Source organism: Podarcis bocagei (genome assembly GCF_964188305.1).
Source record: "Podarcis bocagei genome assembly, chromosome: 12".
Classification (NCBI taxonomy): Eukaryota; Metazoa; Chordata; class Lepidosauria; order Squamata; family Lacertidae; genus Podarcis; species Podarcis bocagei.
In genome coordinates this window covers 38,423,289-38,439,003 of record NC_138137.1, presented here as the reverse complement: position 1 = coordinate 38,439,003, position 15,715 = coordinate 38,423,289, and the positions used below count along the sequence as shown (strand labels likewise).

General features: G+C 39.3%; 1 protein-coding gene across 8 annotated transcripts in view; it reads left to right on the top strand.

Moving 5' to 3' along the window:
- NEBL (nebulette) overlaps positions 1-11,857 on the top strand; it is a 190,435-nt gene extending 178,578 nt beyond the window's left edge. For all 8 annotated transcript variants that reach the window (XM_081163171.1, XM_081163172.1, XM_081163180.1 and 5 more), the window contains 2 exons: positions 4,176-4,291; positions 5,932-11,857. In XM_081163171.1, the coding sequence (XP_081019297.1) occupies positions 4,176-4,291; positions 5,932-6,108 (293 nt within the window). In that variant the 3' untranslated portion in view covers positions 6,109-11,857. The remainder of the gene's footprint in view (positions 1-4,175; positions 4,292-5,931) is intronic.
- The last annotated feature ends 3,858 nt before the right edge of the window (positions 11,858-15,715 follow it).

Below are 15,715 nucleotides of genomic sequence, written 5' to 3'. Positions count from 1 at the left end.
TCTATGTGCGTATTCTGTATTGTGTTGGGTATTTTGTAGGAGTACACAGCATCTAAGTTACTGAGAGGGGCAAGTACCCAACTCTTGAATTATTTTATACTTTCTGCTATTGTGTTTGCAGGGCCCCTGATCATTTAAATTAAAGGTTTGTGCTCCACTGTAAATCACATTCTTAACACACATTATCACAGAGCAACTTGTAGACTGAGGACTGATAGTTCAGGCTTCCCCGTGTTTCTTGCATGCTTTTATTGGAATTCTGGTATATGCTGGCAAAGTCCCAGCTCATTCAATCTTCATGCCAGTGTTCTGAACAAAGTTGCCAACCATTTCCGTAAATGAATATACATGGAGAGCTTAATAAGCATGCTTGTTGTTGTGTCTGTGCTTTAAAGTGGATTTTGCATTACACTTAAATATGTCTATGAAATATTCATTGCAATCTTCTATTCTTCTTGACTATATTTCCAGGCCATTTAAACTATGCCTTGTCATTTCAGGGAGGTATTTCGTCTTAAAACTGAATAGCTTTAGCGCTCCCATTAGCATCTGACAACTATGTGTTTCTTATTTGGAATATAATATTTGGGTCCATGAAATTTGCCAAGTTCAAGCCCATTAGTGATAAACTATGTATTTTCTATTATGAAACACCTTTTAAAATAAATGTGTTAATCTGAAAAGAAGGTCCTCTCCCATAATGAGTTATCTTGCTTACTACATTTCTGTAAAGTCCTGAATACCTTTCTTCAGTTGTAGTTGACATAAGTTGCGATTCAAATATATATATATATGAGAGAGATCCAGCCACTATCAAATGTTTTGCAGTTCCAGTGAACTAAGTCTGAGAAGTATCCCTTTGTTGTAAGGCACAAATACAAAGGAATGCAAAATTATAATAAGTGCCAAAAACCAACAATGCAATGAAATTAAGGAAAATAAAACCATCCTGAGAAAACATTTCACAGTTAGGGGGCTACCACAGAATTTTGAATATATATAATAGTACATGTGTTTCCATTAATGTAGCGACTGCATTGTGGTCCCATGGATGGTGCATCTTGGATACGATATTTTATGAGCTACCTATACATCAGCGAAAGGGGTTGGGTAGGCAAGACTTCTCAGCCTAATGGAATCTGTGTGCATTTATGTAATAAAGCGGCAAACATTCCCCCATTCAGACACATAAAGGGTTTTTAGCTGGCCTGTTTAGTAGGTTCTAATATTAGAATATTTTATGAATGGTTTTGTAGATCAAAGGATCTCTTTGTTCAAATTGTTACTTTCCAGGCTTTATGATTTTGCAACTATTATACAATTAGATTATATATACTTCATGGTTCATTTCAGTGCATTTCCTGTTGAGATGCATAGTGAAAAGAAAGTAAGTCATAAAAGCAAAGTTAAGATTCCATCAGATTTTCTAGTTGAGTAGATAATTAAAACCAAACCACTTTTTAATCATACTTAATGGAGCAAGGAGCTTTTATGATACAGCAGTCTTTTGTTATTGTTTGCTTATTTAACCATGTGTAAAAACCTAGCAATTTGTAATGGTTTTGTTATTTTTTGGAAAAATGGGGAAGATTTTACTGCATGGGGAAAGAGCTCATATAATTAAAAAGGTTTTGCATGGTAAAGTATTCTGTCTTGGAAAGACCAACAATCTTTAAAATTTCTTTTATTTTTTTTACATAAGGTTTATACCATCGGAATGGGAATGTCAATAGGACTGCAGGCAGGCAGGATAGAAAGGTCTTGAGCAATAGATAAAATAATATCTATAGGGCAAGGTTAAATAAGGACACCTGCAGTGCTGATCCCTCCACCACAAGGGACACTTCATGAACCAAATCCAGCATTGACTGCCTAACATCAAGGTTAGACGCTATGCAGTCTGCTGGGATGTGGAAGGCTCTATGCATCCTGGGTAGTATTATCTGCAGCTTATACCGCATGATGCAACATTGCCACTTTTCGTGCCAAACTCCCCTTTGGAACTGAGTTTAAAGTGGACTGTGATGAATTGACAAGCAGTTCCTTCCTGCTGAGCTGCCTTAGGATGGGGCCAGGTATAGTGCTGCCTGTGACTTGCACACCCTCGGGTAGGAGTACTCTGAGCCTGTTATTTGCCCTGGGCAATGGAACATTCAGCCAGCAGCTCTGCATCTCTTTGGGAGCAGGACTGCTTGCTTTCCTGCAAGGTCCCTGTGGGCACATGTATGTAGTGTGTGACCTACTAAGTTTAAGAAAGTTTTCATTAGGTCTAAGCGATCAAAGGCAAAAGGCAGAAGGACGCCTCAAAAACAAACAAACAAACAAACATGAAAGATCTAGCTAACCTATGAATGCCTATAACTTACAGACATAGGGTTGTATTGGGTACAGGAGCGGTACGTTGGGTCTGTATAGAATTGCAGGTGGGGAGCAAAGAAATAATGGCCACTTGTGCAAATGTTCTTTAGAGTGATAATTGTTCAGTGCAACCAGTAAGTTTAGCTGCATGTGGGTCTGAGTTGCACATACTGATTTGCATGCATGCAGGAAATGGAGATTAGTGTTCATTACTAATGAACTAATGAAATTTCTCAGCTTCCCCACTTGATCACATCTTCCAATCGGTTGCTCAGTCTGTAAATGAAAAAGGTATTTGGGAAGACATGACACCCCTGCTTAAAAGGAAAATGATACTAGAGAAGTTGTGTGTCTTAAAGAGACATATCCTTGGCATGGGATATGCCAGGGATATCTCTCTCCCTGACCTCGTGACTATAAAACACAGGCTAATTTTTCTCCTTCCCCCACATTGTGTCTCCCCCCCCCCCGCTGCTTTGGGCAACATCTTGCCTGATAAAATGTTCTCCACAACTCAAAAGCTTGCTACTATTTTGTGACATTTTGGTTGGTCCCAATAACCCAACAGCAGATTTAGGACATTTGTTTCGTATGGACCAACATACATGCCACCTTTGTGTGTATTTTTACCCAATCAATAAATGGAGGAAGAGAAAATCACAACACAATGTCACTCCACTTTTAGAAGGGCAACCTAGATCCTTCTGTAGGAATGGGGAGGACTGGGCCCACTAGTGCCAAAATGACAGCATCCTCATGTCTCCATAATATCTAATCCAGAGGTAGCCAACGTGTTCTCTCCAGATTTTGTTGGACACCAACTCCCACCAGCCCCATCCAATATGGCCAATGCTTAGGGATGATGGGAACAGAGTCCAACAACATCTGGAAGTAGCTATGTTGGCTACCCCTGGTTTAACCTACATCCAAAGAACTCGGGAACAGATATCCTACTTTGGGTGAGAGAATCTGGAGACCTTTTGATGCGCTTTTGGATCCCTTGATAACAATTGTTTTCCCTCACCTAATATAATAGCAGCTTGTATCTGTGTCCATTGTGGTGTTCTAGGTTAATAAAACTGCTTGTTTGGTAGAAGGATTGCATGTCTTTCTGTTTTAGCAGAACCCTGGTCCCAAAGTGAATATGAGTTGTTTGCTGCCCACTGCATTTGTAGTGTAGACAGCACAGAAGTAATTTCCTTTACTGCTGAAGTGAACTCTGTCTGCGAAGAGAGGTGTGAATGCACCTCTTGTGACTCTCTGGGTAGTTGATCAGCAAGATGTAGGAAGGTTGTGAGGCCAGAACCACTTCTACCAACCTTTGATTTCCATGTTGGGGTATGTAGCCATAGATTGTAAACAAGTACTGCTTCATAGAATAAAAAAGTCAAGGGGGTGCAGCTCTTTTGAAGTGGAACTGTAGACAACACAACATTGCTATGTGACATTAACTATAGAATGTTTTCATTTAACTTTGTTTTTGTTGAATTTTTTTTGTTCACTCTTACAGGGCAAATTTGTGCTGCTTTTCTCTTGATTCAGATATAACCTTGAGTAAATTGCACTTTTCCTTGCATCTGCCAGGTTTGGAGTGTCAGTCTGTGCTTGGGGAGTCCCCCACCAATTTTTAATGTTAGTTTTTCTATCTAAGACAAGCTTTTTGTGTATACAGAAGCTCTTTCTGCTTACTCCAGTTCCTACTGAGGAAACCAACTCCTGCAGATGTTGTAAAGGGAGAAGAAAGCATCACTTCATTTAATGAATGACCATAGCATGTTCCCTTGTAGTAATTCATTTATGTTTCTTTTGCCATGCAGCTCCTGTACTTCCGGGGGCATATCAACAAAGTCAGCCCCAAGGATATGGTTACATGCACCAGACTAGTATGTCGTCTATGAGATCGATGCATTCACAGCCACATTCAGCTACCTTGGTGAGTATTGAGTTAAATAATTAATCCTTTTCACAGCAGCCTCTCTCCTGCAAACACAATTATTTTCCCTTTTTCCTCTATAACTGAGCCTGTCTTAAAAAACCTTTATCTTGAACTTTTTCACATGGACTATGAACATGTTCTCTAGACTTAACCTGAGCAAACTTGATTTTTTTTTTTGTAAGGGACCTCTTTAAGTCCTTAAAGGAGTACAAATCTCAATTACATATTGCAATCTATGCACCAGCTAAATTACTACATTGTAATTGAATTATGGTGGAGATTTCCCCTGACAGCTGCCTTATGTAATTACATTAAGAACTTTGAGCTTTGTTTCTCAGTTATACCCAGATCATAATAAGCTTCTAAAAAGTTTTAGAAGTTTTTCACAGCGTCGCTGTGCTGTCTGGAGCTGATAGGAGTCATATTCCTAAACTTCAGGAGGGCATCAGGCTGTTCCATAATCATAAGATACAGTAAAGTATCGCATCCCCACACCTTCTAATACAGTTCCGAATATCTCTTGATGTTTCTAGCATATAGCTGGAAACTGACACTTAAAAAACACACAACACAACCTCAGCTTGATGAAGAATGATGGATTAAAACACTACCAAAAACCTACCATAAACTGCTTTGAACGGCAGTGAATAAATGTGTAAAATTGTTAGGATCTTCAAACTCTGAGTTAAAAGCTTTCTGTAAACAATGAAATATTGCTGCAAGCATTTCCACCCCCAAATGCATCATAGGACCCATCCATACATCCACTTCTCCCATACCTTTTTGGCACGGATCTGAGCAGTTTTTCATTTGTCTTGCCATTTTCCCCGGGAAAACCCACTCTTTACTGCTCAATTGGAACAAATATATGCAGAAAAACCAGGTTAAAGTAGCTGCACAAGCAGAAGTGTGGACAAGCTGGAATCTTGGGTGGAATAACAACAACAACAACAACAACAACAACAACAAAACAAAACAAAATACAATCCCACCCATGTGACTGGGTTGCCCCAGCCAATCTGGGCGACTCCCAAAAGATTCTTCTATACTTACGTTGGCATAAATGTGCTTAGTAAATTGTGGTTGCTTAAGAATACATTTTGAAATACTGTCTTCCCTGACTGATCACTAAGTTTATCTAGCAAACGTGACCACATCTTTATGGTGAATATCTAAAAACCTCCCCAACAATAACGTGTACATATCTATGTGTAATATGTGTGGTTATATACAGTACAATTAATGGCAGGAAAAGGGTGAAAATCCTTCTCACAATATAGTTGATCATTGAGTTTGCCTGATTTAGAGTATTGTGACATATAATTGGTATGTTATATTGTGTGCTTTTAAAGTGCCAGTTCATACCAATGGTATTCTCCTCAAATATGGATATCTTAGCTTATTTTATGACGACCAGGCAAGTGACAATACATATTTCAAAAGTGTTTCTAACATTCAGGGCTGCGTACTCAAGTCTATCCCTAGCTCCATGAAGAATAATTTCTTTGCAATTTGAAAATTTGCTGATCTATACAACCCACATTGCTGGTGACATATAATGTAGGTTTGTAGAGACTGGTTTGTTGGAAAGTCTGTGAATTGTGTTTAATGGACTCCCCTCTCCTTTCTTTTCACAGAGAACATATAGAGCAATGTATGACTATAGTGCCCAAGATGAAGATGAAGTTTCATTCAGGGATGGTGACTACATCATCAATGTGCAACCAATTGACGATGGTTGGATGTATGGTACTGTTCAGAGAACTGGGAAAACTGGAATGCTTCCAGCAAATTACATTGAGTTTGTTAATTAATACTCACCGTTAGTACTTCTGAGCTTTATTTTGATTTACTTAAGCTTTACAAACGTACTTTTAAGACCACATCTTCATTACTTCCCTGTTAATGTAACAATCAGTCCTCCTTTCTGGAAGTCAACACACAATTCCTCTAACAAGTCCAAGAAGCACAGAGTTCCCAAAGTGTGCTGCTTAAACGGATATAGAAAAACTTGCTGGCGGAAACCTGGTGCTTGTAATCATGTAAAGGTTTCTATTAATTAGCTCCCAGATAGGTTTCTGCCTTTACAGTAGGCTGCATTTCCCACTTAAGTTTTAATCACAAAGCAGCTGGTATTTTTTATTGTGTGACTTTGAAATTGTAAGAGGTTATACCTTGGTGTTAAGGTCCGAGTAATTAAAAATCCAAGTTAACAGAACAAATCTTTTGTTGTTGTGATAAATGACATGCTCAGAAGTTGCTTACAACTGCCTGGCAGCCTTAAACAAAACGTATCTTGTACTTAATGCTGTCCAGTCTACTGTATTCTTCCCTGAAGCTTTCATTTTCTCTCATCCATAGTCCCAATTCATGTTAGTCCTCCCAAACTACCAGTTGTGAATGATCTCCATCACAATAGCTGTGCCTTTTTGCACAGTTAGAAACAATTTTTGAGTGCATTTTCTATTTTGTTAATTCCAACCTTTTTCTATTTCCCCTTGTATTAACACTGTTTGTATAGAAATTACTGTCTTCAAAGCACTGTCTTCAAAACACATATATCTATTTTTGTTGTTGTAAGGGTCTGTCCTGAGAACTTTGCAATGACATATAATTGTACCCTTTACGTGTAATGGTTCAGTACAGGGATGGCAAATATGTAGCCTTCCAGATGTTTTGGCCAGGGATGAAGGGAACTGGAGTCCAGCCACATCTGGACAGCCACAGGTTTTCCATCTCTGGTATAATGGATTGGTGGTAGGGATTACTTCATGAATTGGGGCTTGGATTTGGGACCTGACTGGCAAAGAATGTGGTTTTTTTTCCAGAGGCTTAGTTCAAGAAAAAGATTATTAGATATTAGTAAATTTCTAGCTTTGTGAATATAACTCAAGGATTTACTCAATAATTGAAGCATGGCATCCACCTGAGAAACTTTGTCTTCCCACAAAGTAAAAAATACAAAACCATTATTTCCCAACATTTTCTTTTAAAAAAAATTATATCAGTTGCACTGCTGTCTTATTTTATCATTTCTAATTAATACTCATTGTTGGATGTTCCTAAACTTTTTAGGAGCTGTTGAGAGCTGGTGTGGTGTAGTGGATTAGAGGCTGAGCTTTGAACCAGGGGAGCCCCTGATTCAAATCTCACTTCTCCCACAAGCTCACCTGCTGGCCTTACTTAAGTCACTCTCACTCAACCTCAGTTCCTTATCTGCAAATGGGGAGACCAATATTGAAGGGCTGTTGTAAGGATTACAAGATAATGCTGGTGAATAACTTTACAGTATTATAGGGTTGGGTCCAAAGGTTTCCTTCCTTTGATGGAAAGACTCATTTGATGGAAGATGCATTCTGTCAGTTGAAGGGAATGTTTGGATCAAGCCAATTATTATTAACACAAGGTAAAAAAAAGGAAAGAGCAAAAGGGAAATACAATGAGTTTAGTTGTCAGAATTTATCCCCTGAACCAGTGCATTTCTTCAAGCCCAGCAAGTAGTGCATGGAAACAAATTTGCTGAGACATATTCCTAATTGTTTATGCAAAAATAAAAAATAAAAATCAGTATCAATGTAAGTTACTTCCATTCTGCATTCATAGTATCCAACATATTATGAAAAGGGGAGGTATGGGAAGAATATATTTTTCTATGTACTCAAAGTATGGATATTTATGACCATTTATCTCTTGTTTTCCCCCCATACAAATAAAATCAGGACTGGTGTGGGTGTATTGTGTGTTTAAAAAAAGATCCAGGTCAGAGAGAGGGAAATGTAAACCCCCAAGTAAGATGTTTTTTAAATAGATTGTTATTTACATAGATTGGTGTCTAAGGGCTACAATGTATTTTGCTACTGAAGTTGACCATTGAAGGTATGCTGCGTCCATTATATTGTGCATAATTTTTTTTTTATTGTCTAAGGGAAGTAAATTTAAACTGCTTTTAGAGAGTTTTGTTCTCAGATGTCAGAGGACAATGTCTCTAGCATAACATCTCGAACATAGTAAGTAACTCATAAGTACAGAAGTTAAAGAATAGAAAGCTCTTCATTTCTATTATTCTGTTTTACCCAAGAGAAGGAAAATAAACCATTTTTTCCATCAGACCAGCAGCTGTTTTGTCTCCTGGCCATTTTTCTGTGAGAGTGGTAGCCATAGAATGGCCTCAGTTTGACCTGGGCAGTTCAGGCCAGTTAGCTATTCATTGGGCCAGAGCATGGACTTCAAATTGGTGTTAATAAAAAGACTGTCATGCCTGATTCAAGTGTTCACAAGATGAGATGGACTAATCTACTCATGAGACCATGCCAATTCAGTTTATATGTGGCGAGTTTTGAAAGAATATGTGGGGAGTTTTGCCCTGGAAACCTTTACCTTTACCTTATGCTGATATTGTTGTAAGGTAAAGGTAAAGGGACCCCTGACCGTTAGGTCCAGTCATGGATGACTCTGGGGTTGCAGTGCTCATCTTGCTTTATTGGCCGAGGGAGCCGGCGTACAGCTTCCGGGTCATGTGGCCAGCAGGAATAAGCCGCTTTTGGCGAACCAGAGCAGCGGTACCTATTTACCTACTTGCACTTTCAGTCCCTTCATTCAACCACCTCCATGTTGGCAAGCAACGCTGTCAAAATAGTTTCTCATTAAGTAAAGGAAATTGTCTGCAATACCCATATTTGTGCAAACAACATGCATATGCAGTCTGTGATATTATTACATGTGATATTAAATTGCAAGGATGAATGCCATCTTTATTTGCCTGTTATAATTTTTAAAAATCCCCGAAACAAGGTACTGGTAATTGTTTTTCAAAGAGAACTGTCCCACTGCAAAATGTTTATGGCATTTATTCAAACCTTTAATGCAGTTTTTGAGCTGGTGCACCTGCTGCATATAAATGAATGCAGTTTCATACACAAGCAGTGTGGCTGCCACTGAATCTCACCTACTGTGGATTATTCATAGGGTTGTGGCACTTATTAAACGACTCAGATTTGTGGAAAACCCAGAAATCACATGGAAACTCATGCACCACCTCCCTCATAAAGTCGTGGTGCAGATGGGTACTTACAAATACTGCAGCCTTCAGATTAAACTCTGCCACGCAGAAATGGATTCCAGTGGCAACTATGCTATAAGAGCCTTCCTCAGCCTGCTGTCCTATAGATGTTGTGGACAACAGTGCCCATCAACTCTAGACAGCAAGGCCAATGGTCAGGAAGGCAGCTGCAGGTTGGCAAAGGCTGTCTAATAACGTATGATGTAGCCCTTATGACTCCCACTGTGCACATTCATAACTGAATTCCACCACCTCAAAATGAGGCTGCATAAAAAGTATCCTTTTGAAAACTAGAATTCAATGTGCTCAACTTAAGAAGACATTTTCTAGAGAGGTGAAAAACATTTTAAATTTTTTTGGGTGTTTCGCCTTTTACTGGACAATACCTGTAATTTACTCTTCTTTCTAAAACAATTGCAAACACAGAAGTTGGGAAGAATGTAGTTTAGCCATTAGTTAATAAGAGCTGTTAGATTTTAGGTGTTAGAAATGACATTATACCATTAACTACTGGATAAACTTTAGTTAATAATTAAATAGCTGAAACCCAGTCAGTAGCATCGAACTCTTCCAACCTAGCAGTGTTTTCTGCTAACAAACGCAAACTTCTGAATTAAAATTATGAAGCACTTAACAATGCCTTGCCTATTCTTCTCTAGGCTGAGATTCAGAGGTAGGAGATAGACAAGGAGATGAAATTGATGCATGTAGCCAGGGCTTCATATGCTGCTGTTGGCCCAAGAATCTACTTTTTAGTGTAAAATACTGCTTGGAAGAATGAACTGTTCATTATGGAGCACATGGTTTTTTATGAAGGGTCCAGGTTCTATAGTTTGCAACTGTGATTAAAAGAATTCCAGGTATGAAAGATGTGCCTGAGAATTTGAAGAACTGCTTCCAATTACAGCACTGGTTTAGATGGGTCAAGTATCTTTCTTGGTGTCAGGCAGCTTCATATTCTGCAAAATGCTTCCCCCTATCCCAAATGACAGTAAGTCCAGAAGCAGGGATGGGGAACCCGTCATCCTCCAGATGTTGCTAGGCTCCAGCTCCCATCACCCCTGACCATTGACCAACAACATCTGCAGGGCCACAAATTCTTCCACTTCTAACTTACAGAGGTTTGCTTTTTTTCCAACGAGGGAATATGCACCAGATGTTGGAAGGAATCAGATTCTATTGCAGACTGCACAATTACAAATTCTGCATCAGATTCCCAGATAAAAAACTGTTGCAGCTCAGTTTTAGTTAACTGTAGCTAAAATGCCTCAGGTTTTCTGCCTCTGTTTGCTTACAACTCTTTCCAAATTCAGACTTGTTTCAAGCTGTCTCTCTGTTCCCCAATCTTTGGTTCAAACACCATAAAACGAGCCTGACAAGGTTGCTTGTTTCAGGGCCAGTTGCTAGAACAATGAGAGGAAGGACCATTACTTTTCCTCTTGTAAAGCTGTAAACCTTAAGTGAATACTGTGCCAGTTTTGAGGTTTGATTACCAGACCTGCTCTAGGTTCCTGTCTCTGGCCAGAGAGTTCTAATCTGAGACCCAGCCCAGTTGCTAGAGTTTGTGATTTCAAGATCTGGCAATCATAGTCAGATGATTAGGGTCACTGAGGAATGCTGAGACCTTTTTGTTAAGTCTCTGATTGTTCTTCCAGCAAAAACATAACAATTCATAATAGCCAAACTCATGAGATCATCTTCATATGAAAAAGAGCAAGCAGAACTTTAGCTCTGTATATGGGTCTTTCTGAAGCATGAATGTGCCTCCAAGCACCTCAAACTTTGAATCCCCCTGGGATAAATATTTGGAGTTATATTTTCTTCCGAAACTGCCTGTACTACTTACAGGATGTTCAAATGAATTTCATATGCTTTTTTTGTCCAATATATAGAAATTGCATATTGTATTTATGATGTAATCAAGTTGCAACAGAAACATTTTATTTAGCGAGATCATAAATTATCTGCTGTATCATTACAAATCTGTATTACAAAGTACATGTCTCTAAACCACTGGAAATCATTTTTTCTGACTGTATTTGGTTAGCATGATGTGGAACTCATCTACTTTTTGCAATTTATATAAAAAAACAAATAACAAAACTGCTTAGTTTGTATGTTTGCTTAAAGATGCATATACTGTGTTAATTTGCAAAATTGTACTTTTATTTGGGAGTATAAAATTATTAAGGAAACTTTGTAGTTCAACAGGGGAGGGGAGTAATTTTAAGAGATCATATGATGCATCGGCATAATTTGGCTTTTGTTATGCGAAAGGATAACACCAGCTATTAAAATATATTTTATTAGAAATGCTTTAAATCCTGTTTCCGCCCCTGTACACTGTGAATCTCAATGCTTCAGTGGACTAGAGCAACATTCTTCTGCTGCCTGAAGTACTAACCTATGCAACCTAGTTCACATTTTGGTTGATGTCAAGTAGTTGTAACATTTACATATTCTGCATAACATACAATGGCACTGAAATAAAATATTAAAGCTGCTACTATGTATGCATGATATTAATCAGAAACTTTTCAAAGCCACAACACTCCATGACAAAGATATTTCCTTTGTAGTAGTGAAATATGTGTCACTTTGACAGGCAGTTTCAGGGTGCCCATGCTAGAATATGGAAAGTGAAGGTCTATTCTAGCCTTGGGATGCAGGTGGTGCTGTGGTCTAAACCACTGAGCCTCTTGGGCTTGCTGATTGTAAGGTCAGCAGTTTGAATCCCTGCGACGGGGCGAGCTCCCGTTGCTCTGTCCCAGCTTCTGCCAACCTAGCAGTTTGAAAGCACACCAGTGCAAATAGATAAATAGGTACCACTGCTGTGGGAAGGTAAACGGCGTTTTTGTGCACTCTTGTTTCCGTCACGGTGTCCCATTGCACCAAAAGCAGTTTAGTCATGCTGGCCACATGACCTGGAAAGTTGTCTGTGGACAAACGCCAGCTTCCTTGGCCTGAAAGTGAGTTGAGCGCCGCAACCCCACAGTTGCCTTTGACTGAACTTTATCATCCAGGGTCCTTTACCTTTACTCTTTACTCTAGCTCTATCTTTTGATTGTAGCTGTGGCAGGATCAGAGATTTATTATTATTTATGTATTAAATTTATATACCGCCCTTCATGAAAAGGTCACAGAGTGGTAGTTCACAAGATAAAAACACAAATAAAATATTAAAACAGAAACAATAAAACAACCTCCCCCCCAAAAAAAAAACACATTTAAAAGGCTGTAGAATATTAACCAGCCAAAGGCCTGGTTGAAGAGGAATGTTTCTGCCCGGTGCTTAAGCAGAGATAAGGAAGGTGATTGGATGAACCTCCCTGGGGAGAGCATTCCACAAACGGGGGGCCACTGCAGAAAAGGCCCGTTCTCGTGTTGCCACCCTCTGGACCTTACAGGCAGGAGACACATGAAGAAGGGCCTCAGAGGATGAATGCTGAGTCCAGGTTGTGGCGATAGATGGCAATGCACATGCAGCGCATATACAGGGTTTTTTCCATTTCAATGTACAATTAAACAATTATACTTTAAGACATTTAAAACATTAGCTGCATGTTCTCTGGGTCACTTTGTTTTGAAGGTTCACTTCCTGCAGCTATCATATCTGCTAGATCAGCCTTCACTAACATGGTGCCCTCCCTATGTTTTGAACTACAGCTTCAATCAGCACAGAGGGTCGGTAGGGGAGGAGATGTCATTCAGGTATTTGGGGCATAAGTCCTGACTCAGATCGAATAGAGAGAGCTGGGCATCATCCACTATTGGTGACATCTAAAATTCCCAGGAAACACCTTGATTTTTCATGCAGCTGTATAGTTACCAGTGTTTCAGAATACAATTTTTGGTATTGGATGATGCAGAAATATATCCCTCCTGCTGCCCTGATCTCCCCATAGCGAAATCGTGGAGTATGATCTCTAAAACAAGCTCCACCGGGGTGAATTTATCCTGGACATTGCTGTGTTTTTGCATACTGTAGCTCCTATTCGTTTCAGTACAGTTTGTTCAGGAGGAGCTGCCAACAACTAAGGAATAGCTGCAAGTGCATTGTAATGTTACCCTTTTTCAAAGCATTAGGGCACAAGTTTTTCCCCAGTTAAACCCTCTGATCTGTCTGTGTTGATCATGGTCAGGATCTGCATACTGAGAGTACATCATGATCTTCAGGAGAATCGAGTGCCTGGCATCTTGCCGGAGAAGGTTGCAAAATCCTTTGTAGATTATTATTAAAATAAAGAGAAAAATCCAAGATGGCTGGTAGAGCTGAAACAATAGGGTTCCTACTTTTCTCACTCAGCTGCAACTATTTATACATGTCTTTTGAGCTAACATAGCGTGCCTCTTTCAGAACCGGTATTTTTGTTCCAGTTCATGTGTAAATACACAGCAGAGAGAAAGGAGTGTTCAATGTATTCAAACATTTTGTTTTAAAAGCCCAAATTTGAATGCTAATCTTGTTCATGACTCTTAATGGCAAAGGATTCAGAATTAATTCCAGAGGGAGCTGAAATGTCAATTGCAGGAGAAGAAGGGGGAAAAAATCCCTGATGGTTTAAATTCAGTCTGGCTTTTTAATATGAGAGACACACAGACAAAGAAGAAAATTAAAGAAAAGTGCTTGTATTATCTGGCTTCTACGAGACATTCTTTTCCAAAACAAAGGATGCTGAAGACTGCTCCAAAAGGCAAAGGAAGCAGAGGCTATATGGACCCCATCCAAATAAAATGGAACATATTATCAGGGAGCAAAGTGGACCTCTCTAGTTTTTGCATGATAAAGCCAAAATAAGGAGGATTTGGAAGCACTGCCATAAGTGTGTGTTTTAGAATTTCAGGTTATATGATCTTGTAACCACTTCCATGCACACATCTGTACATAACACATGCATGCATCCCTAGAAACAAAAATCTGTGATTCTTTCTTTTCTGTGGCACGATTGATATAGCCCAAGAAAACCAGCATGACACACATTGATTTTCTTTAGCTGAAAGTTAACGGCTTAATCAGATTTTGTTTTCAACTGGAATGATTTGTTTCCCCTTGGGTTCTACATTGTTGTCTTGCTCTAATCTTCTACTTGTGTGACCCACCCACCGCTCTTAGTTGTCAGTGCACAAGTCACAAAAATATAGTACTTGGCCTTTTCAGAGATGGGGAGGGTGATCAGCTATCTACCTTCTTTCTTCACCTTCCGTAGAGCAGTTGTATCTTCCAAGGACAGACCGAAAAGGTGTGGCCCAGGATCCCTTAAAAGGATTTCAGAAATACTGGTGGAGGCTTCTGATGGTGCTTGCAGTGATAACGATTGTGAGATGGTCATTTGGCAATGAACTTAGTCTTCCCCACTTCTCCTACCCAACCCATGGCTGAGCTCAGTTTCTTGTCTTCACTCTGTGATGAAAAAGGGCAACAACAACCTGAATTTGGCAAACAAGCCTTGGGGTTAAACTAGACATAATAGGGTTAGATCTCTCTCTCTTTTCTTAAAAGCAGCAGTAAGGTGGGATCTTAATTTGGTCATTGTGTTGACAGAGGTGAGTTTAACTCCCCATATGCTTTTTTGATGACTTAAAGGCTACCGAACCTGCTATTGACCACAACAAAGAGGTAAAACAGGTACCCATATTGCACCTGGATTTTCACTTTACTCCATCCAACCAAGCTAATAAATTGAGGGTGTGGCTTAGGGGGAAGGGTTCAAACTATGCTGCAGCCTCATCCAGTCACCCACCCCCGTAACCACTTAAAAACAAAGGAATTGTGGATCTCCTATCCTGTTTGACCACAGGGCAGCCAGTATTATGCATCATCCCATCCAAAAGTTCCTTTTTTCATTCACTGATGTTTTCAGAACAGACCTGCACGTATATCATAAGCCACACCCTCAGTTTCTTAGGAAAACACTCGTTGTTCAAAAGCGCATAATGCAGTGAGGTGCAACGAGTGTGCGATTTTTTTCGTAGACAATACTTATAGTTTATAAAATCTGAGAACAACTTAATCCACAAGCAGCTACTACAAAGTCCTCATTTCTCATGCTATCCCATGAAATAATTCTCCTTAGCTGAGGCACGTGAGCTGCACACATTCTTTTAGGAAAAAACATTCCGGGAGAGAGACATCTGGACTGTGCAAGTGGGAGGCCAAGGGAAGGGGAAAAAATAGCCCTTCTACTATTTTCATTGCATTTCAGTATTGACCAAGATAAATTTATGCTTTAATTCATCAAATGTAAGAGAGGAATAATGCACACATACTTTTACAGATCATTGTATGAATTTCCAAAACTAATATTGCACTTAAAAATGCCTAGAAATAACTGAACTTCCTTGTAATAAATAGTAATAAACTC